This window comes from Vairimorpha necatrix, chromosome 3, assembly GCF_036630325.1.
Source record: "Vairimorpha necatrix chromosome 3, complete sequence".
NCBI lineage: Eukaryota > Fungi > Microsporidia > Nosematidae > Vairimorpha > Vairimorpha necatrix.
This window is the reverse complement of record NC_088818.1, coordinates 482,742-508,547: the sequence shown is the minus strand read 5'-3', so window position 1 is coordinate 508,547 and position 25,806 is coordinate 482,742. Positions and strand designations below refer to the sequence as shown.

Genomic DNA, 25,806 nt, shown 5'->3' with positions numbered 1-25,806 from the left:
TATCCGCTGTGAGGTCACTCTGGACGCGATTTGAGGTATAAATGGAAAGTGTTCTCCTGGAGCCAAAGTCCAATGGATACGGCGGAGCTTGCTGCACCGGCAAGTTATACGGAGGGAGTTTTAGTGAGTAAGAATCTCACAGTACCAGTTGGAGAAGGATCACACCCAAATCCCTCTGGTCCCTATGTAAGGTTTCTCCCTACCTCTTACTTGCAAAGAAAAAAAAAAAAAAAAAAAAAAAAAATGTAATTATTATAATATTGTGTAAAATCTGCGACAAAAAGATTTATGACATTTGACTAAATAACCGTTATGGCCTTATCATACTTTATACGATATATCTATTTAAATTATTAATATTATCATTAAGTAAATTAAAAACTATTATCTGTTATCACATAAAGCATTCTACTAATTGATTAAATAGAAGAAGGTTTACAATCAATTATGCAAGTATTCTGCATATGAAGATTAAATCATAATCTCAGATCAAGCATTTACCAATTTAAAAGACACATAACTTTTTAATTATATATAATAAAATCAACGCATCTACATTCAAATTAGTATCAATGTTGATGTCTGTCGCATTATTGAGTTTTTTTATTTTTTATGAACTTTAATATACACTTGCGACGGTTTTTGATATGTTAATCAATCTATTTTCACAAAGATATAATATTTTATTAGTAATTTTAAAGTTAAATTATTTGTTTCTTAGATAATTTTAATTCGTCTTGACACTAGTACAGTCTGATTATCCTATATTTAAGTATAAAATAAAACATTATAAATTAATCATTTACAGAATAAAGCCTAAAAGTAATACCACAAAACATACTACAAAATGTATATATACAGATATTTTACTATGTATTTAGAGGCCTTTCCCCAAGTTGATAGTACTTCATCGTTTCAAAATTTTTAGATTGAAAATGCAAAAAAAATATTGAAATAACTTACATCATGAATATTACACATAAAAAGATTATAATAATGGTAGTAAATTAAAAAAATAAGTATTATGATTAGATTGAATATATATTTATATATATATATATATATATATATAGATAAAATAAACAGGACTATTTTTTTTGATGCTTTAATGACACTAACAAACGTATTATACATGCCAAGGAACTAGTCTGAGTCAACAAAGCTTATTTGAAATCAAATTATTACTAAATTTTTGTGCTGCAAAAACGTCAAAAATTTTGCTATCATCCTATTGTATCAAAATATACAATTAAATTATAAAAAACCATCTAAATGATTCTTGGTTAGCATAAATCGCCATTTGTTAAATTATACTATGTGAATTGTCATAGATCAACCATCCACGTCATCGCCTAATGATTTATAAAATTTTATTTTTTTTGATTTATTATTATCTTAGCTTTATTTAAAAATATTATTACTTTTTTTAATTTATATTTCTGAATATAATATATTTTAAAAACAAATTTTTATGAGATACTGGCATACTAAAATCGATTCATTCATGCCTAAATTAGAAATTTGTCAAAATCTGTGAAAAAAAATTTAACTTTGTTTCATTAAAAGCAATCTTTTATCATTTTAAACATCAAGTATTACCAAATAAATTAATGGCAACTTAATTGTTTTTAGAAAATGATAATATATTTAAACCAGAATATATTTCTACCCCAATGTATATATTCCAATATTTAACTCTCGATTTCTGCTCTTTGGTGAATGAAAGAGGAATGAAAACTAAACAAGAAAACCTTTTTAAATATGAAACTAATCTACAAGTAAATTATCAGGACTTTCCGCAACAAGAATATCAAGACATAAAACTTCATCATTATAATAAGGTGGTTAAAGACTTCCTCTCAAGTATTAGGAAAAATCCCGAAGTTAACAAGAAAATTAGTGATTTATTGTCTAGTAACCTCGACATTGACATTATTTATTTATTTCTCATTTTTAAACAATATTTACAGCAGTTTTATTTGGGAATGCCATATGATACAAGTTGTGTAAAACGTTTATCTTTCATCGAATCTTTGTCTTATCTTAGTTATAAGTCAATAATTAAACTGGCAAGTATAACGGACTCTAATGAGTACAAAATAACCAAGGATCTAATTATTAATAGCGTTGATTTGAAAGTAAATCATGATTGTGAGAGAAAAATTGAGCAATTGTTTAATAACGACGAATATAATAAGATATTTTTATTGCCGAAAGACGTGAATACCAATGAACATATAATAAGAAGTAAGAGATATGCTCCTTCTCATACGACAACACCTAGACAAGATATTGTTCGTGATGATGTTAAAAAAGTATTTATGGGAGGTTTAGACATTTGGGATTGTATAGGAGTTATTTGTAAATAAAAAATAGTTTTTAAATTTATTGTTTTTACTATTTATTTATAGAGTATAAAAAGATAACTGGGAGAAAAGGCAATCTTTTGTACACTGAAGAAAAAAAGGCAGAAATGTAGTCAGAAGCCAAATTACAATTGTTATAAACCCATTTCACTCGCGAGAATTTTACAGTAGTTCATTAGAGCATCATAGCTGGCAAAGACTTACCCTATAAAAAATTCTTTCATTAATAAATAGATTTTTAAGAATGCCAGGCGGGAAAGAAAGAAAGCCACTGAGTTCTTCTTGAAAAAAGTAGGACCACATTGAGGTTATCAGAATACAGTGGCAAAGCAAAGAAAGCCAGCTCTAGTAATAGCGGAAGAAAAATGAAAGCTTGTATATAATAGTGTATTCTAAAAAAAAAAACAAAATATGAACAATCCTCAAACGGAGAGAAGATTATTTTAAAAAACAATTAAAAAAATATATTTCTAAGAACTTAGTTTGATCCCAAGCACCTTTTAGGCGAGGTAGAGAGTACGTTAAAATTTTTTTCCTTTGTATTCTTTTGGAAAACAATGCCACAGTGATGGCAGAAGAAATGGTGTTAGATTCATCTTTATAGCAGGTCGAGGTTTTGGATGTTTCAAGCTTCTCAGTTCTATTTAGCAAAAGAGAAAAAGAGTATAACATCTTAAGCTTTAAGAAAGCTTATAAAACATTGCTATTATTAAATTTATGTTGCTCTTTAAAATGTCAATGCTTTTTGAACTTTCGATTCAAGAAAAATTCTTATAAATAAAGCTAGTGTGTGAACTTAATATGTTTGAAGCGATATCATCCGAAGGCTATTTTGATTTAATAAGAGAAATTCTATAAGAAGTGTGTCCAAAATGCTAACCGAAACATATAGTATAGGCATAAAAATCATAACTTTGAGCATTATAAATCCGATTGAACCCGGCTACAGAAATGTGCTCGAGATCACATAAACGTAAACAAAGTACATATAGTTAATTTGGTCTACCGAGTAGTAGAAAGAAGAAACAAAGAATACGATAGTTTTATAAACTATCTAGAGTGTTCTACGAAAGTCAAGAACATTAAATTTTTACATTGTTTTTTTAATTCGAGGATTTCATTATGAATTTATGAAGCTGCAAAAACACAAGTCTATATTGCTCTTCATATTTCTTTTCTGTAATTATGCAATCATATATACATACGTTATATGATGACAATGATGAAGGAAAATAGATAGTAAAAAAACGATGCTTGTCTTCTTAAATTGTTTGCTGTCTATTTCGAAAGATAGCCAAACCAAAGTAAAACTTTAAGGCCTTTGCCCATAAGTCAAATTTCTATATCCTCACAACAAAATACACACTTATAATATAGCAGAAATTGTGACAAGTAATGGACCACTTGAAAAGAACCAAATAGAGATAGTTAGACAAATTATAGAAGCAAAGACAAGCTATGATATATATATATATATATAGAGCCAATGAATAAAGCAACAAGCTTATGAACATGTTGGATTGAATAGTTCGGCCTTTATATTCGTAAATCATTATAAACTATTAACATAGGTTGGTATGGAAAATCTCTTTGCAGGATAAGATTATTTGTACAGTCTAAGGTTAAAATTTAGCACATCCATATATACAACATGTGAGCACAATGTCAGCTCTTTGTTTTTTATCTTGTATTTAATGCGCAGCAAAACTTCATTTAACCTGATCAAAAGTAAATAATACACGTATGAAAAGTATATACAACGTAATTTCTTCTATTTATATACATATGCGATCTATATAAGAATGACTTAAATGTTTTAACCCGATTAATGAGTAAATAGAGATTCTTCTTCGATATATTTCAAATACTGAAAAGGGAAAAAACAATTTTAAAGTACTGAAGTTATGATTTGACGATTCTTTATTGTCTCTGAATTATATATTGAACTAATTTATGACGTTTTATTGATATCAAAAAATGATTTTTTTTATGGAAAAACAGCGATATACCAAAGAGGTTCCAAAGCTATACAAAGCGCAACAAAACGATAAGAATATGATTCGAGCTATTTACAAGATACAAGGCAAGTCATAAACTATTAAGTATGGGCATTGAATTAAAATTTTTAAATTTGTGATCCCTGATTTATAATTCGAAGGGTACTTACTACGTATCAAATTTCTAAAGTAGTACGCCCAAAGAAGAAAATACCTACCTACCAGAAATGGAAGATTATCTTATAAGGGGTTATATAGAATTTTACACATGCTTTTGCTATTTTTTAGACTTGTGTAAATATAATAACACAGTAAGACGAGTGCGATTACCAAAAAAGTGAAAAATCACATTTTTGTACTGTATTTTAGTATTTGGGTCTTTTCTATGGAATTATAGCAGTATACCTCCATAAGATGTTTATTGATAGCACAAAAAATCGCCCATCAACATAAAAGCATAAATTATAAACTTTAGAAGTTATTATAAATTATAGGGAATGAGCTCTAGAGCATTTTCATCACATTTATTTTATTGAGCAAAGAAAACACATGGTTATATTAAACATTTTTTTTCAGACTAAAAATATATCCTATGGAGAAGTAGCGATGTCCTCAGTTTGAAATTAAGAAAAAACTTGCACTATTAGCTGCCGTGTGTTTGGCTGCTTTTAAGATTACATAATCATCGTAACTAGAAGTCATATATATTTACAGCTTCTTATGAATTTAATATGCCTCCAATAAGTTATAAAGACATGTATACACTCTGATTAAGTTATTATGATCATGTTGACATAAATGCTAGTAAAACTATAATATCTACAGATATAAAATAAACAACAAAGAAGACTTATTCATATAATTGACATATATAGAATAGAAATACTAAGAGAGAAAATTTACAAAAACACGAGTATCAAATTAAAAAAATTGAAAACCAATCTTTAATATATACGGTATCAATGTAGTATGTCGGACAAAAATAGTAGCATTTTGCTCTGCATTTGCTATTGTGATGACAAGATACAAATAAAAATACATAAGACATCCGAAAATCTAATAGTTTTTTAATGTATACATTAATTTATTTCGCCAAAGAAAAATCCAGAGTCTATATCGTTTTATCGAAAAAAATAAATTATCAGAAAATTTTTGAAGAGAAAACGAAGCTACAAATATAAGTAAAGATAATGAAAGCTAGTTATAAAAGGATTTACTTTTAAAACTAGAGTTCTGGGATTCTGAAGCATACGAGCATAAACATTATGCATCTTTAAAAAAAAAAGTTAAATCTTATTTAGAGCCGTGATTTTTTAAACATAAAATGAAAACAATCGCACATTAACTTATATAATATACAATTTAATTGTGAATTATAAACGCTTTTATTCTTTTTATTTGCTACTTTTCCTATTTTACGTAATAATCAAAAAATTTATGATGTTTTTATAAAAGTTATGCTTTTATATACAGATTTCAATTTCTTTTATTTATCGGGTTTTTTAAATAAAGTTAATTTTTTAAAAAACTCCCAATATTTTTTCTATGATGGAAGCACTCTTTCAAAAAAAAATTGAAAAAAAATATAATTAGTGCAAAATTCTATGCGCATAATATATTTTCTAAAATTACCATAAGTTTTTCTGATTTAACTCAAACACTAAAAAATCTTTTTGACTGAAACATAATGGATTTTAAATCAGTTGAACCTTATAAGGATCGTTATTTAAAACTATGCTATCTATGTTCACCAAATTTTTACGCATATAAATTACTTTTCTTGCAAATTTTTATGTAAAGTCGTATTGTAATTCTTACTGAATTCATAAAAGGGTTAAGTTACTCCAATTTAATTAAATTAATCTTAAGTGTTGATTATAGCGTGAATAAAACTGTATTAATTTTAAGTCTTTTGGATTTCTCAATGCGATAACATTGAAAATTTTTCAAAGAGAAGAGAAGCTAATAATCTCGAATTAACTTAATTCACCAAGGCTTGCATGCCAATACTAACCATACAAATTTAGTACTAATGAAACGTAGAGCATCCACGAATCAACTGCCTTTTGGACATATTGACTTACCTATATACATATCTATTTACTGAATATAGCCTCGTGTTGTATACATACGCTAATATCAAACGGAGAGATGGAAGAAAAAAAATCTATAAGCCGAATATATATATAAATGATCAAAGAGGTCGATGAAAATATGATAGAACACTTTAGATTGATTGATAAATTGCTAACTCGAAAGAAGTAAAAAAGATCGTAATTAGTTATCTTTATTTTATATGTTAATTACCATAATTTTAGAGTTTAGAAAAAAAATTATTAATGATGAAAACCAAAAAAATCTTGTATTTTTACAGACTGGTCTTCTTTCGACAAGGTTGGTAGAAAGCCAAAAAAATAATTGTTTTTATGGCCAAAGCAGAAAAAATTATCCTGTTTGAGGAATTAGGTAGTGTAACCAGAGAAATAAGATGAATTGTAGAGAGGTCTATATAATCATTAAGATTTTTTTACAATCAATGAGTAGCATTTTAAGAAATAGGAAAAAAAATCGATATACATATTGAATATCACATGGGACAAGAAATTTTAAAAATGTTGCTAAAAAAGTTTTCAATTCAACTCAAAAATATTTTTAAAAAGTATTAAATAGTGTGATATTTGTCATCAAAAACGAAATCTTGTAACCAGACCAGTTTATTAGATAAATTGTTGCAGAATTTCCTTATGTTAGATATGTGTCTGGAAATATTGATCTCCGACTATAACAGAACTCAAGCAAGTATACCAATAATTATTGAATATTGTAATTCATTTACTGTTTTTTGGACAATAACGCATGTAAGAAAACAAGAAGCAATGTAGTATGTGCTTCTAACTCGTTTAAAATGTTTTTTTTTTAATGTAATATACTTTCTACTGACAATGGCAGAGACTTTGTAAACCAAGTACTTTTCGATTTTGTCAGAAGAGAAAAAAAAGACACGTAAAGAGGAGGGCTATATGTATACGGATACAAATACAGATAGAACAATGCAAGAAAACGATAAAATGAACAAGTTCGTCCATTTTGAGGTCAAAAATGCTTGGATCATGTCCTTGGGTACGAGAAGACTTCTATAGCTATAAACAAATTATGACAAAAAATACGAAATGTACATTTTCCGTTCTGATGTGGTAGGGTTATTAGAGAAATGATTAAAAGTCTAGAATCACTAATACTTATGATTTGAGCAATAAAAAAACAACTACTAGCAATATGAGGACGAATAATGAACAAAAGAAGGATTATTTGATGTTAGACGCGCATACTTCCAAATAAATTCAACAAACATATCTGTAAATAGAAAAAAAGGATTCTATTCGAAACTTATCACGATGGAGCGCATATCCGTTCACAAACTGTTGCAGATGAAATGATACGCAGACCAATGTGGAGAAATGGTTTTTTAGGGCATAAAACAGGAGGAAGTCCATCATAAGACCCAATTTAGATAACAAAATAAATACCAGAAGACATTTGTTCTACAGCGAATACAGAATTCTATATTGTAGCGGACATAATACGATTCAATTAAGAAAAAAAGCATAGAATGCGATTTGAAAAAATTAAAAAAAAATATTAAATAGAGATTTAACGAAGTTTGGTGATGAATAAAATAAAAACAATGTTTCTTGATTTTTTTTTTATTTACAAAAATAAAATATAACCTGAAAAAAATAAGGACAGAATTTGGTCATATATTGTAGACGACCAATTAATTTGATTTTCTAGTTCGCCTTATTTGCTAATTTGTAAATTTTTTGCGTCTTATAATCGCTCAGATCCGATTTTAAATATATTAAAAAGGGTTTTGAAAAAATACATTTACTAAAAAGTTTTTGTTTTCTTTTATTTGCAATCATCATTGTACATAATAATTCTTACGCGGAATTATTAACAATAAATTATAGATAAAGGTTATAAAATTTCAAACAGTTGAATGAAAAGTTTTACTAAATAGTAAATTTTTGATAAAAAACATAAATTCACTAGCAGCATAATAAAAAAATATTTTAAACCTAAAAACTTTATTATTTATTAATTTACTTAAATAAATGTTGTAATATCAAATAAACAGACATAAAAGTCAGAATCTATAGACTAAAATTTTAACTATATTGTAATGGTCTGCATTTTATACCCAAAAATTATTAGGGTAGGCAAATATATTGCATTATTAATATTAAAAACTGGTTTCATTTTACCTTTGTAAAATGTATACTAACATTGATGAGCATATATATGTCAGCCAAAAAATTATCTTTGTCAAAAAAGCTTTCAAATAATCATTTCATTTAAAGAGTTATGATAATTAAAAGCTCCAGATCTCACGATCTGGAAAGCTTCAAAATGCAAAAACTTCAACTTTCTTGGTTCAAATTAAAAAGCCAAGAAGAAAAAAAGCTTTTGCTTGATGATTTAGTCCAAACGAACTAAAAAAGAAGCAAGAAAGTAAAGGAAGACATATATAATAAAAAGCGCTTAGTTTTACCGGTCATGTAACTTACGTTAAATAAAGTAAGATAAAACTTTGACAGCACGAAAAGAAAAAAATATATAAACTGTTTATAAATAAACAATAAAAGTTTCTCCGGGTACTCGCTCAGTTTGTGCAAAATAATTTTACAAATAGTATAATTATATTGTTTTCCATATAATTAAATGCAATGCAGACTATAAGTCGAATAGACGAAACTATATAATCGACTCATAAGATCTATGGGCATTTAATTGTCTCTTAACCCCCGTCTCAAAGCGGTCTTAGAAAAGATTTCATGCTGCATTAATTTAGAACACGAAGTTAGATTGCTATAAAGATGATTAACTTTATTTTATTTTATAAAAAATAGTTGGTTTTATTTTTTAAATGATTGTAGAACTATAACATAATAAATAGTAATTTTTGTTTTAATTTGTAATTTCTAATAACTGCAAAATTTATTTATATTTTTTTTTTGTAAAGTCATTCTTATGCGACTTGTTGTAGAAATTAACCAAGACAAAAAGTTTGATAAAAATGAGGATTTTTTGATAAACTTTCATCATTTACAAGAAAGAATAAAAAATATAAGAATTTGCGAGCTAATTTCTTCCAAGAAAATTGTTTACTCGGGAATATTTAATCATCAAAATAATATTAAGTTTAAATTTATATATTTTAAATTTAGTAAAGAAGTCATGCAATGTGAATTTTTTACCTTGGTAAGTTTACCAGCGTTTAAGTTCAGAAATTTATATGACCAACTTGTTTTAGACGAAGAAGTTAAATTAAGAATTCTTAAACATTTTTATAAAATTCAAGAATATCATAAAAAGAAGATTAATATATCAATCTTTGATATTAATAAAACTGCTCTAATATTTGGTCCCCCGGGCACAGGTAAAACCACATTAGCTAAAGCTATATTTAATAGATTTAGTATACGACTAAAAAACAAGTCATATTTTATAGAAATATCATGTAACAAATTTTTTAGCAGATTTTACGGGGGAACATTAAATTCATTTCAAAAATTAAAAGAAGAACTTATTAATTTGAGTAAAGAAAAATTTATATTAATTTTATTTGATGAGATTGAGAGTATTTTAATTTCTAGAGATATTATTTTAAGTCATAATGAACCCTTAGAAAGTATGAGAGTTGTAAATTGCTTTTTAATTTTTTTAGATGAGTTAAAATCTAATCCAAAAATTTTTATAATCTTTACTTCAAATAATTATGGGAAGCTGGATACTGCGTTTTTAGATCGGTGTGATATAAAAATGTTAATTGACATTCCCAAATATGAAAATATAGTAATTATCTTACGAAATATCTTTGATGATCTCATGAGAAATGGGCTTTTGATAAACTATGAAATGAAATATAGCGAATTGAAGGAATTGGCAAGTTTTTTTCAAGAAAAAAGTTCAAGGCAGATCACTAAAATGATATTTGAGTTATTAGATATTAAAAATAATACATTTTCTGAGTTATTATCAAAATTACGAAAAAATTTCAATAAGTAATATAATAAAAATATATTTAATAAATGATATTAAAGAAATTTAAACATAGTGGACTTTTTTAAGTTATTTTTTAGGTTTTAGTTTCAATAATATGTAAAATGTAAAAATTCGTCATTAGATATGAACCCCGAGGTTTGTGCATATCTATACGTTGTTTTTTTACACGTATTTATAAACTTTACTTTTGATACATTAAAAACGCCAATTTTAGGCAAAGATTAATAAAACTTTAGTATACAAAAAGTACAGACACGTTTAAAGCTTTTACGAGGGTAAAATACTGCATTATAATTGTCATATTTTATTATCATTCTTCTCCTCTTTGATCATGCATAGAAAATCAAAATAGAATACTATTGAAGTAAAACAATATGAAAGATGTATATATCTTGAATTTTATCCACAAAAAAGCTCTTGAAAACTTTGACTTGGTTGAAAATTTTGATTTTATTATATCAAGTAACTGTAGATAAACAAATATTTGTAACTGCAAACTTGTTATACATACCGTATTATTTCAATGCCAATATGCATCCCACCACTCCTTGTTTCTTTTAATTCGTTTTTAAAAAACTCTGCAATCCTGTTTAAACTTTTTTATTATATCTTATAAAATAATAAATTATTTGTATTCGGCAATAGAACCTGTCATGTATCCGGGGTACATGGCCATTTTTATAATATCTCTCTAAATAGTTTTTAATGTAAATATGTTTATTGATGGTTTTAGTCTCTCTCTCTTGGATTCTATATATTCCATACCCTTCACAGACAGACTTTCTTTTATAGTTTATTTTTAATTTAAAGATTCTTGTCAACACTAAACTACAAACATTGGCGTACTTACGAATGTAGTAACGACCATGCAACTTTCGTTTGTTTGTTTGTTTGTGTGACTCATCTTGACATGTAACTTGAAATGCTTGACATGTCTTTGGACATCGGTGACAGATGACATATTTGACATCTGCTCATGTGATGTAGCAATGTACATCACATTCTGCCCTCTCCTAAAGCTTTAAATTTTTTAAAGTTCTCCATTCATTGTTGCATGTTGCTGACCACCCTTCATGTTTAGATATTATATTCGGCGGGTCTACTATTGCTTTATCTATAACACTACTTAACATTTTTTGCTTTTTCTTCGTGTTTATACTTTCTAATATTTCATTTTTTTTCTTTCTTATTTTATATGTCTTCTTTTGTTTATATTTATCACGGTATTTTATTTTTATTAATTTATTACCTCGATTTCTTTTATTATCATCTTTTTTATTTTCTTTTTCTATATTTTTCATCGGATTGTTAAGCTTCTTGTCAATATCTGTATTTCTTTTGACAATTAAATCCTTCTCTTTTAATATATTTGTTCCAACTACATTCTGTAGTTTCTCATGGCTAAGCGTTTTCGCTATTATTTCATCATTTTTCGATGTTTCATGTTTTGTTTTCACTTCTTTTGAATTTTCTTTATTAGTTACTTCTTGATTTTTTATTTTAATGTTCTCGACTTTATTTTCTCTATTAAATACTACCTCTTCTGGTATGTTATTTTTCTTTATTTCTCTAATTGTAAATAATTTTTCTGGAACAATATTCGACATTTTTATGTTTTCTAAATTTTTCTTAAGCTGCTCTGAGGTATTGTTTAGTCTAAAGCAATCCTCTGTATTGTGCGTACTGTTTTTATGGAGGCGGCACCATTTATTGTTCTTGTAACCGTCCTTTTCGGTCTCAAACTTGAATCTATCATTATGAACTGATTCATATGTTATTTCACGCCTTTTTCCTTCAAAAATCAAACACTCTTCCACTGTTTCTAAATACGTCATGGTTTCTTCGACGTTATTTTTTCCAAGCTCTAATATCTTAAGACGAGTGGAAAAACCTAATCCCAAGAAAAAACTCTCTCTTAACTTTCTTTCGTATTCTTTTCTCGTTAAGTTTTCTAGTCTAGCATACTGATCTACTAGATTCTTTATTTCAAACAAATATTCTTTAATGTATCTGAAATTAATTTGTTTACATGCCTGTAGCTTTAAATGTAGCATCTCAGGACTTGATCTTTGACTTACATTTTTTTCAATATATCTTCTTATTTTTTCTAAATCTGGTAATCCAAATATTTGTTGCAATGTGGGATCTCGCACTAATTCTCCTAAGGCGATTTTTTCTTTTTTAAAATCCCATTTTTTATTTCTGCTGATTTGGTTGAAATCCTCAAACCATGTATCTAGCTCCATTTCATTAAATTCTTTTATGTTTTTTATTATACTTAAGTTTTTTTTTACTTCTAAATCGATCTCTTCGATCGTATACTTAAATTCTAACGCTTCTTTAATTACTGCGTTGTTGTCCCCTTTTGATACTTTGTGGGAATTGAATTCAATTATGTCATGTATCCGGGGTACATGGCCATTTTTATAATATCTCTCTAAATAGTTTTTAATGTAAATATGTTTATTGATGGTTTTAGTCTCTCTCTTGGATTCTATATATTCCATACCCTTCACAGACAGACTTTCTTTTATAGTTTATTTTTAATTTAAAGATTCTTGTCAACACTAAACTACAAACATTGGCGTACTTACGAATGTAGTAACGACCATGAAACTTTCGTTTGTTTGTTTGTTTGTGTGACTCATCTTGACATGTAACTTGAAATGCTTGACATGTCTTTGGACATCGGTGACAGATGACATATTTGACATCTGCTCATGTGATGTAGCAATGTACATCACAGAACCTAATTTACATTATGCTAACAATTTATTTATTAAGGATTATAAATCCTACATTATCTAAATACATTAATTGTTTAAACGCACATGGTATTTTTATAGATGTCTTTTTTATCTTGAATCCATGGTTTATGTAAAGTTAATTAAATGTAAACTTTTTCTAACGAATCATAAAGTTGTATATTAATATAATTTTTTTGTGAATTAAAATCAAAAACACGCGGCACCCGAGAATTAAGACAGAATATAGATATTAATTTACTGTTAACAGTTAGTTTTCGGAATATTTAATGATCAAAGACGTCAGTAATTGATTTAGTACTGATAAATTTTCACATCACATCGTTTACATATTTAAGACCCTATATTTAATTTAAGTTTATAAGGTTGGAATTTTCAAATACATTGTGGTTTCAACGAAGCTGCTTGTAAACAGATTTTGTTAAACATATATACCGTTTTTGAGAAAATGTATTGTCGTATCTATTCGTTTATACAATTACGTAAACATTGACAGCGAGGATTTGGCTTATAGGAGTAATATTAATATGGGTTAAATGATAATCTAGTTGACCTTGTTCTTCAAACGCTCTTTTTTTTATAAGTCTTAAGCTTTTTTTTTCTAGGCTGCATTGTTCAAAGTTAATGTGAATGTTATTATAGATTTCAATATTATCGCCCAATCATCATTATATTATGAACCTATAAGTATATTAAATAAATTGTAAATGCACGTTTCGATTCTGCTATTCTATTCATGATGATTATTATATCTAAGATTCAACCTCTAGATTTTTTTACCACAATATTAATATTAGACTAAAAACAATGCAATATTTTTATTTTTGCACTTTTATATCGTAAGTCAGGATAAGACGAAACGCTCATAATTACATTTATAGTAAAATTTAATCCATTTTTTCTATTTAACTAAAAAGATATCTAAACCTTAAATTATAGGAATAATTCAACTATTAACGACTATCATGCATGTATTTATGTAAAAATGATAGATTGCACAATAAACTAAAAAAAAATTTAACAACCCTAAAAATATTTTTCAACGTAACTTTAATAAAAAATAAATTAAACCTATAATTTAATTGATCATATTTCTTGAGGGCGAACAATTCTTATTTTTGCATGATAAGTACACTCCCCCGTGCACGTAAACTTTTGGATTTTTATAATTTACGAATGGCTTAGGTGTTGTCGGTTTTGGTCTTAACTTAAACCATGGCGCAAATGGTATTGACGCTTTCTGTTCTCGCAAAAAATGTTCTTCGATATTCATTTTATCTAACAGTGAACTAATCTTGTTGTATTTCTTAGTATTGAATAATTGTATGATTTTGTTTTCACATTTATCATCCATTATTAAATCTACACTATTAAATATCTGATACTTAATATTGTCCCTGATACCAATATATTCTTCATTATCTAATATACTTGATAATCTTAATATTAGTTTGTAGCTTCGACTGGCCAAAGATTTGAAAAAAGACAACCCTTTTGAACATTTTGTATCATATACTTTTCCAAAATTAAACTCATGTAGATATTGTTTAAAAAGCGACAATAAAAAACTCTTATCAATATCATGATTTTTAGATAATAAATTATCAATCTTCTTTTTTATATCGGGATGTTCAGTAATATTTGAGAAAAAATCTCTAACTACTTTATTATAATTGTCTAAATTAATATCGAGATGAGTATCTCGAGGTAGATCTTTAAAAATCACATCTCCATAGTTATTAGAATTTTTATTTTGAGAGTCAACTTTTTCCCGTGTCCAAATTGCGTTATTCTCAACAAAGGCAGATTCATCAAGATCTGCAATAGCACAAATATAGCAAATTACATAAAGTATGAAAATCATGGGGTATATGTTAAAATGAATATAAATTCTCTGTATGAATACATATGACGCAATACAAACAAACAATTCATGTATCAATCGCCACTATGTTTTTTGTTCATACAAAAGTTAAATATAGCTATTGTTTTTTCTGTTTTTACATATGAAACGAAATATTAATTAAATTCGCAAAACTAGTTTTAATTAATTAAGCCAAAACAATATTTATTTATCATGAACTCAATGACTGTATAAGTATGATTTTTGTGATGCATCAAAAAAAGGTTTGATTGAAACAGTTTACATTTAGAGCTAGATCAATATGTTTAATGATTTGTATAGTATAATTTATTAAGTACATACTGTAGATGTTATTGTAAATATAAAAATAACAAAGAAAAGCCTACACTAATTTTTCTTCGGCATATATGATTGTATCAGTGACGTAAATCATATCATTCTTTTGTAATTTAATATTTTCATTTGTTTTTGTGTAAATTGCGTCAACATTGACCAAATTTTTTGATATTTTTTGATATTTTTTAATATTTATGTTGTTTTTTTCGCAATATTGCAAAAATCTTTTTTGATTTTTATTTTTGTACAATAATATTTGAATTCCGAAGCTTCACATACACAATTTCATTTAGATATATATTGAGTATCATTACAGTTTTAATGAAGATATTTTATAGGATTTTAACTTTTTGTAAAAGTACTAGATTTAAGAATTTCTAACGTGTATGACCAATTATTGTTTTTGAAAATGTAAAAATTCCATAAGTTATGATACTAATATTTTGAATCTAAAAATTTTTAAAATTGTTAGTTTATGGTTTATATAAATAGTCAACATAATATATTTACTATTGTTAAACATGTAGATTACATACAATCTATAAAAATTAAAAAAATTTATTACGAATCAAATAGCATAACAATAATACTAAAATTGCTATTGTAATTAATAACACTTTGTTACTTTTTTCGAAATCCTTTTCGTCTTTTTTTTCTGGTTCTTTTTCGTCGTTAATTGGGCTTCTTATAGATTTTTTATCTTCTGTCCGATTTGGATATGATATTTTCACGTTGTAATTCTTTGGTTTAAAAGTTTTGTTATTGTCAGCTGGCTCTATTTCTTCTTCTAAATAATTAAAAATTGAATCGTCTATTTCTTTTGGGGCTAAAGTGTTAGTCGTGTAGTAATAGAAGGCTTTCTGATGCAAAGAGACGAGGTAGTGATAATAAAAATAAATTTCGAAAACTGTTGTGCTAATAAACTTGTCTAAATTTATTTTCATGTCCAAATAATTTTCCGATATTTCGAAACTATCACTTTGTGACCATAAAACATCAAAGGAACCTGCTTGCAAATGATTAATACTTTTTATATAATATTTTTTCTGTGAGTCAATTTTCACAGTAGTCTCAAATAACACAAAATCTTCCATCCACGTAAGCATAGGATAAGCATTATTAAACATTTTACCTATGGAATGGTTCATTTTTGACTGCTTTGCTAGTACATCGTAAATTTGTTCACGGGATAGCGGGTAAAATGGAACATGATTTAGGTCAAAATTCATTTTTTCAAAGTCATCAGACAATAAGCATTGTTTGAATTCGTCATCATCCACGAAAAAATACATTCTTTTTACTTCTTCACGTGTAGGATTAGTTACGGCAATATAGACGGAATATTGATCAAATGATTTATTAATGAAGAATAACTTAGTCAGCGCTTTAGAAAAACTAATAAATAAAAATCCTAACATGATCATGAGGGTAAAATCGAGGTATTTTATAATTTAGATTTTTATTGATAGAAGACTTCTATTTATTTTTATTATCAAATTTCTTAGATTTTATCTTAAAGGCTTAGAGAAGTTGATGAGGGAATTGTCAAATTGATGGATTTGACATGGCCGTTATTTAATTAAAATTATATTTTAATTTATAATAAACCAAAAAAACGCTTTTTAAACAAACTTTTTAAACTTACTAAGCCTTCATCTAATTTAGGCATACTGAATTTTAACATTACGAATAGGAGGATTGTATTTTTTTTGCCATGCAAATAATAACATATAGATTATTTCCTTAACATTAAAAAATTATTGTTTTAAATGATTTATATCGTCCTTTAACATTTTAAAAAGCTATTAAAAAATCTTTTAATTTACACATAAGTTTTGCTTTTTGAGTTTTAAAATTTTATAATTAAAAAATTATACTTTTTTATTTGGATTTTTATTAATAGTTGAGACAAAATAATTTTATTATGCTACGGAGTCGTACGGAACTTTCATTTTTTATATGCGATGTTTCCTGAGATGCAAGTCGAGATGAGGTCATTTATATTAGAAATGGCACAAATTACATAAATAATGGACGAAATTTATTTGAAATTTAACACAATCTTTTGGTTATAAAATTGTTGTATAAAAAATTATACCCCGTTTTTGTGCTATAGAATTTACTCTGATTACACTTGTCATTTAATTTATTCTTATATTAAGGCAGAAAAGAATAAACTGGACATTGTCGTAGTAGATAAAAAGAACAAATTGACCAGAATAATCGAAATAGGTGTCACATCACAAGAAAACCTTTAGCAAGTAGAAAACGATAAGTTAAGAAAAGATGATGATCTTGCGAACGAACTAAGCTGAATATATGGATTAAAACAGATATAATTCTTTATTAATCACTTGGGACGGTATAGTGACTGGGTTTCACAAATCTTCTACCACAAGACTCGAAATTTCTAAGAAGGTAGAAGCGTACTCAGATGAACACACTAGAAAGCATTTTTCTGGACTACCAAAAGAGAGAAACGAAGCCGACGTGGAAAGGACTATGGAGCAGGAAGCTACCTACAAGCAGGAGACGCTAACGTGGCCCCATCCTTGTTAAATTGGAAGTATAAACTACAATAAGCATACCCTAATAAAACTTATTCTTATGTTTAAGACAGCGTGTTATGATTCAAATATATTAAAAATGTAATAATTCTTAAGTAATGCGAATTATATACGCAAAAAAGATGTACTAAAACTTTAAATAATTAAAGATATAATTACTATATTATCAATATATGAGTACAATAAAATAAAGAGTCTTATATTACAAAAATAAATCAAAAAGATTTAAATTAACAAATAAACAATTATTTATATGCTCGTTATACTATTTTTTCATTTGGATCTTCTGACATAAAAATCCGTACGATTTTATCAGCTTGTACTTCTCCAAGTTTTCTACATTTCTTATTCTCACTATCTTCTATTATCATTTCACTCAACTCATTCCGATGTTCTTGAATAAAAGCATTCAATTTCGCCAGACTTAGAAACCTTTCACTAATATTTTTGGCCACACATTTCCCTATTCCTGGTATTTGACTTATTATATATTCCATATATTCTGCTTCTCTACCATTCTTAAAAGTTTTAATTTTAGGCGTAAATTTTTTTTCAATAGATAAAAATTTTAAGATATTTTTCAGTTCTCTAAACAAATCATTCTCGTTTTCTACAAATATAAAGTTTATATTATTATTTACTTGTTTATCATAAATTTCTTTTTTTAATTCTTCGTATTCATTTTTTATTTGTATATTAGTTGATTTTTCTATATTCTGTTTGTATAACTTGTTATTTCTACTAGTAATTTTCTTTTTATATTTAAGTTTGTTGAGAACTATAAACAAATTCATTCTGTAAATGTTTATAAAGTTTATTTTTTCATATTCGCATACACCGAGTTCTAAGATTGTTTCTTTGGTATTAATGTTTACAAATCTTATATTATCTTCGTTTATTATTTTATAAGTGAAATTAATTAGTTTGATTTTCTTGATTAAATCTTCTAATTTGTAAGATATTTCTAAATACATATTAGTGAATGTTGGTTCTAGTATAAAAGGATATATAAGTGACGTGTCTTGTTTTGATTCACACCAATTAAGATTTAAAAATGAAAGACTAGTAGAATCATCAGACATAATTATCTAAGGGATGTTTTTTATAAAAAATTACTCATTAATTATCTAATTAGAATCATCTTCGCTTTCTTTTTAAAAATATTTGGATTATTCAATCCTTGTTAGTCCAGTGGTTAGGATATCGGTCTTTCACACCGGGGGCCCGGGTTCGATTCCCGGACGAGGAATAAAAAAATTAGTTTAAGCTAGTTTTTTGCAAATTTGTTAGGATCTGTTTTTTTAGATCAATGAATTTCTTTTCTCTTTTTTTGCACTTTTCGTTTTTTTTCGTTTATGCTAAATCTTTTTCTTCTTTTTTTTATATCCCCAAATGTTTACTAAAACTGGTACAACAATAGTTGGTGTAAAATATAAAGGTGGTGTTGTAATCTGTGCCGATACACGTAGTACTTCTGGCCCAATAGTAGCAGATAAGAATTGTAGTAAGATCCACTACATTTCTGATAATATTCAGGCTTGTGGAGCTGGTACCTCTGCAGACATAACAAGAGTAACAAGAAAGGCCAGTAAGGTACTCAGTATCTTTTCTAAGACTTATAATCGACTTCCTCGTGTTTCTCATTGTGTAAGAACTTGTCAACTTCATCTTCATCCTTACCAAGGGCACATTTCTGCTGCTTTGGTAGTAGGAGGCGTAGACGACACAGGCGCCCATTTGTACGATGTTTACCCTCATGGTTCTTCTAATTCCGTGTCTTACACTGCTTTGGGCTCTGGGAGTTTGGCCGCTATATCAATTTTAGAAGCTGGATATAAAGACATGAACAGAGAAGAAGCTATGGAACTTGCTTGTGCTGCTATAGAAGCAGGGATTATGAATGATTTATACAGTGGTAGTAATATTGATGTGTGTGTTATAAGTCAAGAAGGCAGAGAAATGTTTAGAAATTATAAAAAAGTGGGAGTTAGAAATGAAGTGCCAAAATTTCAATATCCTAGATCTTCAGTCAAAATCCTTAAAGAAGATATTTACAAATATATTGAAGAAAAATAAAATGTTAAAAATTTCATTACTTTTTAAAAAAGATTTTTAATGATTTTAAAACAGTTTTAGTAGCAAATCAAAGGCGCTTATTTTTCGAAAAATGATTGTCTGGTTTTGATGCCCACGACGAAGACATTTCCAATAAAATTATTAACTACATTTTTAAACCAGGCATTTAAGAAATATTAAATCTTTTACTTTTTCATAAGACATTTCCAATAAAATGTTAAATATTAAATAAAGAAGACAACCTAAAATGTTTAAAATTCAATTTTATAATAATTATTTTCAAAAATGTTCATTTTTTTTTACCCCATGTCTCTTGATAAAGTCAAAAAACAAGTCGAATTTTATTTCAGTGATGCCAATTTCCGTGTAGACGCTTTTATGAAACAACAATCTCTAATAAATAATGGTTATATTCCCATAGACACAATTTTAACATTTAAAAAAATGCGAGAACTAAATGCCGATAAAGAATTAGTAATCAAATCCATTTCTGATAGTAATATTGTCGAATATAAAGATGATTGTTTAAAAAAAATCGAAACAGAAGAATTTAAAAATTATATTTGTGACAATGACATTGATTCAAAATGTTTATTTATTTCTGGGTTTAATAAAGATAGCAAGTTAGAAGATATTGTAAAATGTCTTAAAGATTTAAATCCTCGTCTTATTAGAATGAGAAAAGAAAAAAATAAAAAATTTAGTGGATCAGTTTTCGTTGAATTAAAAGATGAAGAAGCTGTAAATGAAGCTTTGAAAATGCAGATAGTTAGTAATTATGAAGTTGATACTGATGAATCAGTAAAAAGAAGTAAATCTGGAGATTATTATTTGACAATAATGAAAAAGAAAGATTTTTTAGCAGAAAAAGACAAAATTACAGGAGATAAAAAATTGACTGAAGCCAAGAAAGCTTTGAAAGAAGATTACGCTAGTAAATTATTTAGATATGAAATTAATAAAGAATTAGATATTTCAGAAATCAAGAGGATTGTAAAAGACACTGCTTTTGTAGACAAGAATGAAAATGTTTTAAGACTTAAATTTGCTAAAGATTTTGATAGTAAAGAATACAATGAAGAAGATACGACGATAAAACTTAGAAAATTGACTAAAGAAGAAGTTTTTGATTATTGTGACAAGATACCAATCAGACCAAAACAATCTAAGAAGAAAATAAATAAAAAATAATTTTTTTTTTTTTTATTTTTTAAAATCTGTTTAAATTTTGAAATGCCATTTTTACCAAATTTGATAAAAAATAATTTTTTTTTTTTAGAATCTGTTTAAATTTTGAAATGCCATTTTTACCAAATTTGATAAAAAATAAATTTTTTTTTTTATTTTTAAAATCTGTTTAAATTTTGAAATGCCATTTTTACCAAATTTGATAAAAAATAATTTTTTTTTTTTTATTTTTTAAAATCTGTTTAAATTTTGAAATGCCATTTTTACCAAATTTGATAAAAAATAAATTTTTTTTTTTTTATTTTAAAATCTGTTTAAATTTTGAAATGCCATTTTTACCAAATTTGATATAAATTCGTTTTTTAGTGCTGCCTCGTGTACTTCCATGATGTATTCTGGGTTTTGTTTATTAGTTAGAAATTGTAAACAGACATTTGTAAAATGATTACAATTATTTTTTAATAAGTCGTAAGTATTTGACCCGAATAATTCATTTTGATTTTCAAGAAAGAGTTCGAATTCTTCTTCTGTTATGACAGTTGTGCCCATGACATGTTTTTTAAAAATATCTTTGTGTTTTGTTGAGCCCGGCTGGGCTCTTATAATTTCGTGAGAGAAGAAGTATTCTTTACCGAATACTTCGATTGAAGTGTGCCAAATTCCCTCGAAGTTTTTGTTTGTAAGTTTGTTGAGTAACATGAGAATTTCTTGATTTCCAATTTTGTAAACTCTCAAGATGACTTCCATTTACACGGGGGTATAAAAAATTTATATTTCCAGGATTTTGTGTTTATAAAATTGCAAGATGAGATTTAAATTTTCTTTATAATTGTAGTAATATTTTAAACAAGAGAGATATTTATTCCAAGAAATGAATTTTAAAAGATATATAATTTTATAATGAATTAAAAGATAATAAAAAAGATATATAATTTTATAATGAATTTTGTTTATTATTAATTAGTTAATAATGTGTTTTTTAATTTTAAATTATTATAAAAATGTGTTTTTAAATTAATATTTACTTTGTCTTTTTCTTCCTTTGATTTTTGGTTCCACAATTATAACATACATATTCGCTTAATTCGTCGTCAGGGTGGATCATCCCATTGTGATAATGACAATGTGTACAAATAAGAGCATACATTTTAGTAGGATCTTCTCCTAATACAATATCAGCCACATTCTCCAGTAAGTTAGACTTCTTCTGTGATATTTTACTAAATGATGTATTCCTCTGTGTACTATCTTCATATTTATTTAATATTTCTATTGTATCTTTATAATCTTCTTCACTTTTTAATACTTGGATATATTCCTTCTGCTGCTGGTGAAGATCTTCAAGTAAAACCAAAATGCTCTCAAGTCTCCAACTGTAGACGAGAGAAGAGACGAATTTAATAAAGAAAATTGATACAACAGGAAGAAAAATAAACAAGATAAGATTGTACTCGTTAAGAAGAGCAAATAAAAAGGAACAAATTAGAAAAATCAAGAAAAAGTAAAAAAGGCAAATATTTTCACTTGCTTTTGATTTTACTAGATTTTTCTTCTTTTTTTCTGTCTGGATGATCAATTTATCGAGATTTCTTACAATTTCACGGGTAGACTTTTTCTTTGACACTACGTTACCCATTTGGGGATGAAATTTAAAAGATTATAACTAAAAATAAATTAAGAAAGGAAAACTGCTTTCATAGTTTATATATTTTATTTGATATGTTTTGTAGCACGTTCTTTATTATTATTTGTAAGTTTTCAGAATAAGAAGATTTTTAAGGAGGTGGTTTGATTTTTCAAGCAGATAAAAAAAAAGGAACATTTTAAAATACATTTGGGCCTTTTAAGATCCCCATAGAGAAAATTTACTTTAATTTTACGTATAATGGTTAATTTTATCTAGAAGGGTCAAATGTATTACCGGGAAGTATACGCTCCTAAAATAGTCGAATTAAATCTATATCTGATTTTATTTTCACAACATAATTTGATTCTGAGTCTAAAAAATAAATAATTTATTTCTAAATGAACTACTTTTAAGATCATGAAATAAACTTGTTAAAGATGTAAATAAAGTCTCAATAAACTTATCTAATTTTTAAAAATTTTCAATAAATTATTTTTAAAAATTTTTAAATAAATTTTTTTTAATTATATTATTAATTTCTTCCCCCCCATTATGAATTCTGAATGTACAATCTGCAAATCACAGTGCGTCATTCCTCATTGGCTTCCATGTTCCCATAAATTCTGTTTTTTATGCATCAGAAGACACTTAGAAAGAAGGAATTTCTGCCCTTCTTGTTTTAAGTCTCCAGTTTCCCCGTCAGATCTCAGAACTAATGAAATCCAATATAACAAAATAGACAAGATACCAATAATAATAAATAATAAAGAAGACCAGATTATTAAAGAACTAAAAAGAAGAAGAGTCGACATATCAGGAGGAAGATCTACTTTATTACAAAGATATAAAGAATTATTTATAAATGTAGATAATGAAAGATTTAGAGAAGTCCCTAGGAATATGGACAGGATAGTAAGAGAAATTAATAAAGATGAAGCTGATAATAGAAAAATAAAAAAAGAGAATGAGAAAGATATGAAAAATATAGAGCACACATTAAAAAAACTAAAACTTAAGAAGGATGACAAACAAAAAAGTAAAATATGATAAATAAGAAAACAATCTACGATATTTAATATGCATATAAACAAATTTAAGACAAATTAGAAACAAACTCATAAAATTTTACAATATTTTGTTTTATAACTTAAAAGATGTCCGATTATATTTGTGTAATAAATTCTCATACATTTTCTGTATTCCATTTTTCTCTTTTTTTATTTCTTTAATTTCCGCATTCTTTTTCTCTAAATATTCTTTAGTGGCATTCAAATCAGATTTCGCATTTTTAAATTCCACTGCGAATTCTTGTACAATTTTCATAAGTTTCTCGTTTTTATTAAATTTATTCAAATCGTGTGTCTCTCGTCTTAAGATTTCAATTTTATCTTTCATTTTCCCGAAAATATTTCTGAAAGATTTTACTACACAATTCAGATTTCTACTTTTTATATTTAGGCTATTTAGAAATTCCACTGTGTCTTTTTTAGGGAGACAAGTTTTGAGTTTATTGGTTAATTTGTCAACATATTCTTTACATTTGTTTATTTCTCTAATACTTAGTTCGTAATTTTTATATTCATTGTTTTTCATTTTATATTTCATGGCTCTCTTTTCATTTTCAATTATTTCCATTTTTTTATTTATATTTTCTAATTCAATTTTGTTGTTTTCTAATTCAACTTTGTTGTTTTCGATCATTTTGTTTTTATTTTCAAGTTCTTTATTTTTATCTTGTAATTCCTTGTTTAAATTTTCAATATTGAAATTTAAATCTTTAATATTTCTTTTTATATCTTCATTTTCTAAGGCTAAATTCTGTTTATCTCTCGTTTCTTTATTTAATGTCTTCTGTAATTCTTTTATATACAAATCTGTTTCTTTATAACTTCCTGTTAAATTCTTTATTTTCTCTTCATATTCTTTTTCTTCTGTCATTAATTTAATTTTATATTCATTATTTAAATTTATTAAATTATTTCTCTCTTCATATAAATTTCTTTTTAATTCTTCATTTTCTTTTAATAATTTTTCTCCTTCTTTAAAATATGTCATTTTATCATTTTGTAAATTTAATAAATTATTATTATAAGTAATATTTAATTCATTAAATTTCTCTTCACATGTTTTATGTTCTTGATAAATATTTTCATATTTATTTTTCATATTTTCTATATGTGTTATTAATCTTTGATTTTCTTCTTCAATATTATTAATTTTATTATTTTGATCTTCTAAATCATTTCTTAATTTGTCTTTTTCTTGATTATTAATTCTTATTATTTCTTTCATGTGGTCAATTTGTTTCTGGAAATTTTTATTTTCATTTTCTAAAATGTCTATTGATGTTTTGGAATCATAAAGAAGTTTCTGGATGTTGTCGTCTAGATTTGTGACGGGGTTGGATTTTAAATAAGCGAGTTGGTGTTTGATTTCCCAGTTTTCTGTTTGTAGTTTTTCGATTTCTTTTTCGTATTCTTGAGCAGTTTTTAGTTGAGTCATTTTATTAAATTGGAGAGAAAATGAATTTTCCATTTTATTTTGGGGGTAAAATCAAATGGAAAACTAAATTTGAAACTAACCATTTTTATAAGGCCAAATTCATGAGGAAATGCCATCCTCTAAAAATAATCTTCCCTTAAATTATAAATAAGTCAATATTCTCATAAATAAAATGTGTCTTTTTTGTTTTCATTTATGGAGTCCTCTCTGTTGATAGTTTTTATGGAGTTCTCTTCACTATTGGAGTTCTCTTGTAATGCCGCCTCAATATTTTTCTGTAAAATACTTTCCTCCTTAATATTTCCCTCCTTATTATGTCCTATCTTTATGTCTTCATTATTAGAATGTAATAGGCTTCTTATTCTTTCATCTTCTTCCTGTGATAAGCTCTTCGTACTAAACCACTTGGTTTTTTCCTTGATTTTATTCATTCCTGTTCTCTTTTTCATTAT

The 25,806-nt window shown here is 26.4% G+C and overlaps 12 protein-coding genes and 1 non-coding gene across 13 annotated transcripts; 6 read left to right on the top strand and 7 right to left on the bottom strand.

Moving 5' to 3' along the window:
* Nucleotides 1–1,673: 1,673 nt before the first annotated feature.
* VNE69_03155 (uncharacterized protein) lies at nucleotides 1,674–2,369 on the top strand (the record flags this gene model as incomplete). Its single annotated transcript, XM_065473009.1, has 1 exon — nucleotides 1,674–2,369. The coding sequence occupies one exon, from the start codon at nucleotides 1,674–1,676 to the stop codon at nucleotides 2,367–2,369; it is 696 nt and encodes a 231-aa protein (XP_065329081.1).
* A 7,025-nt stretch (nucleotides 2,370–9,394) lies between these two features.
* Nucleotides 9,395–10,432, top strand: VNE69_03154 (pachytene checkpoint protein 2-like protein; the record flags this gene model as incomplete). The annotated part of the gene is made up of 1 exon (XM_065473008.1): nucleotides 9,395–10,432. The coding sequence occupies one exon, from the start codon at nucleotides 9,395–9,397 to the stop codon at nucleotides 10,430–10,432; it is 1,038 nt and encodes a 345-aa protein (XP_065329080.1).
* Nucleotides 10,433–14,272: 3,840 nt separating this feature from the next.
* VNE69_03153 (putative SP-containing protein) lies at nucleotides 14,273–15,058 on the bottom strand (the record flags this gene model as incomplete). Its single annotated transcript, XM_065473007.1, has 1 exon — nucleotides 14,273–15,058. One exon carries the CDS (start codon nucleotides 15,056–15,058, stop codon nucleotides 14,273–14,275), a length of 786 nt encoding a protein of 261 aa, XP_065329079.1.
* Nucleotides 15,059–15,942: 884 nt separating this feature from the next.
* On the bottom strand, nucleotides 15,943–16,818 carry VNE69_03152 (putative SP-containing membrane protein; the record flags this gene model as incomplete). Its single annotated transcript, XM_065473006.1, has 1 exon — nucleotides 15,943–16,818. The coding sequence occupies one exon, from the start codon at nucleotides 16,816–16,818 to the stop codon at nucleotides 15,943–15,945; it is 876 nt and encodes a 291-aa protein (XP_065329078.1).
* A 1,403-nt stretch (nucleotides 16,819–18,221) lies between these two features.
* On the bottom strand, nucleotides 18,222–19,043 carry VNE69_03151 (crossover junction endonuclease EME1; the record flags this gene model as incomplete). Its single annotated transcript, XM_065473005.1, has 1 exon — nucleotides 18,222–19,043. The coding sequence occupies one exon, from the start codon at nucleotides 19,041–19,043 to the stop codon at nucleotides 18,222–18,224; it is 822 nt and encodes a 273-aa protein (XP_065329077.1).
* Nucleotides 19,044–19,138: 95 nt separating this feature from the next.
* VNE69_03903 lies at nucleotides 19,139–19,210 on the top strand. The gene has a single exon. It is a non-coding gene; the product is annotated as a tRNA-Glu (tRNA).
* Nucleotides 19,211–19,353: 143 nt separating this feature from the next.
* On the top strand, nucleotides 19,354–20,037 carry VNE69_03150 (proteasome subunit PSB2 (PSB2); the record flags this gene model as incomplete). The annotated part of the gene is made up of 1 exon (XM_065473004.1): nucleotides 19,354–20,037. The coding sequence occupies one exon, from the start codon at nucleotides 19,354–19,356 to the stop codon at nucleotides 20,035–20,037; it is 684 nt and encodes a 227-aa protein (XP_065329076.1).
* Nucleotides 20,038–20,343: 306 nt separating this feature from the next.
* On the top strand, nucleotides 20,344–21,228 carry VNE69_03149 (Lupus La protein; the record flags this gene model as incomplete). The annotated part of the gene is made up of 1 exon (XM_065473003.1): nucleotides 20,344–21,228. One exon carries the CDS (start codon nucleotides 20,344–20,346, stop codon nucleotides 21,226–21,228), a length of 885 nt encoding a protein of 294 aa, XP_065329075.1.
* Nucleotides 21,229–21,528: 300 nt separating this feature from the next.
* Nucleotides 21,529–21,972, bottom strand: VNE69_03148 (PPPDE domain-containing protein; the record flags this gene model as incomplete). The annotated part of the gene is made up of 1 exon (XM_065473002.1): nucleotides 21,529–21,972. One exon carries the CDS (start codon nucleotides 21,970–21,972, stop codon nucleotides 21,529–21,531), a length of 444 nt encoding a protein of 147 aa, XP_065329074.1.
* A 274-nt stretch (nucleotides 21,973–22,246) lies between these two features.
* VNE69_03147 (endoplasmic reticulum junction formation protein lunapark (LNP)) lies at nucleotides 22,247–22,861 on the bottom strand (the record flags this gene model as incomplete). Its single annotated transcript, XM_065473001.1, has 1 exon — nucleotides 22,247–22,861. The coding sequence occupies one exon, from the start codon at nucleotides 22,859–22,861 to the stop codon at nucleotides 22,247–22,249; it is 615 nt and encodes a 204-aa protein (XP_065329073.1).
* Nucleotides 22,862–23,404: 543 nt separating this feature from the next.
* VNE69_03146 (E3 ubiquitin-protein ligase RAD18) lies at nucleotides 23,405–23,899 on the top strand (the record flags this gene model as incomplete). Its single annotated transcript, XM_065473000.1, has 1 exon — nucleotides 23,405–23,899. The coding sequence occupies one exon, from the start codon at nucleotides 23,405–23,407 to the stop codon at nucleotides 23,897–23,899; it is 495 nt and encodes a 164-aa protein (XP_065329072.1).
* Nucleotides 23,900–23,992: 93 nt separating this feature from the next.
* Nucleotides 23,993–25,387, bottom strand: VNE69_03145 (uncharacterized protein; the record flags this gene model as incomplete). Its single annotated transcript, XM_065472999.1, has 1 exon — nucleotides 23,993–25,387. One exon carries the CDS (start codon nucleotides 25,385–25,387, stop codon nucleotides 23,993–23,995), a length of 1,395 nt encoding a protein of 464 aa, XP_065329071.1.
* Nucleotides 25,388–25,515: 128 nt separating this feature from the next.
* VNE69_03144 (uncharacterized protein) lies at nucleotides 25,516–25,803 on the bottom strand (the record flags this gene model as incomplete). The annotated part of the gene is made up of 1 exon (XM_065472998.1): nucleotides 25,516–25,803. One exon carries the CDS (start codon nucleotides 25,801–25,803, stop codon nucleotides 25,516–25,518), a length of 288 nt encoding a protein of 95 aa, XP_065329070.1.
* Between the last annotated feature and the right edge of the window lie 3 nt (nucleotides 25,804–25,806).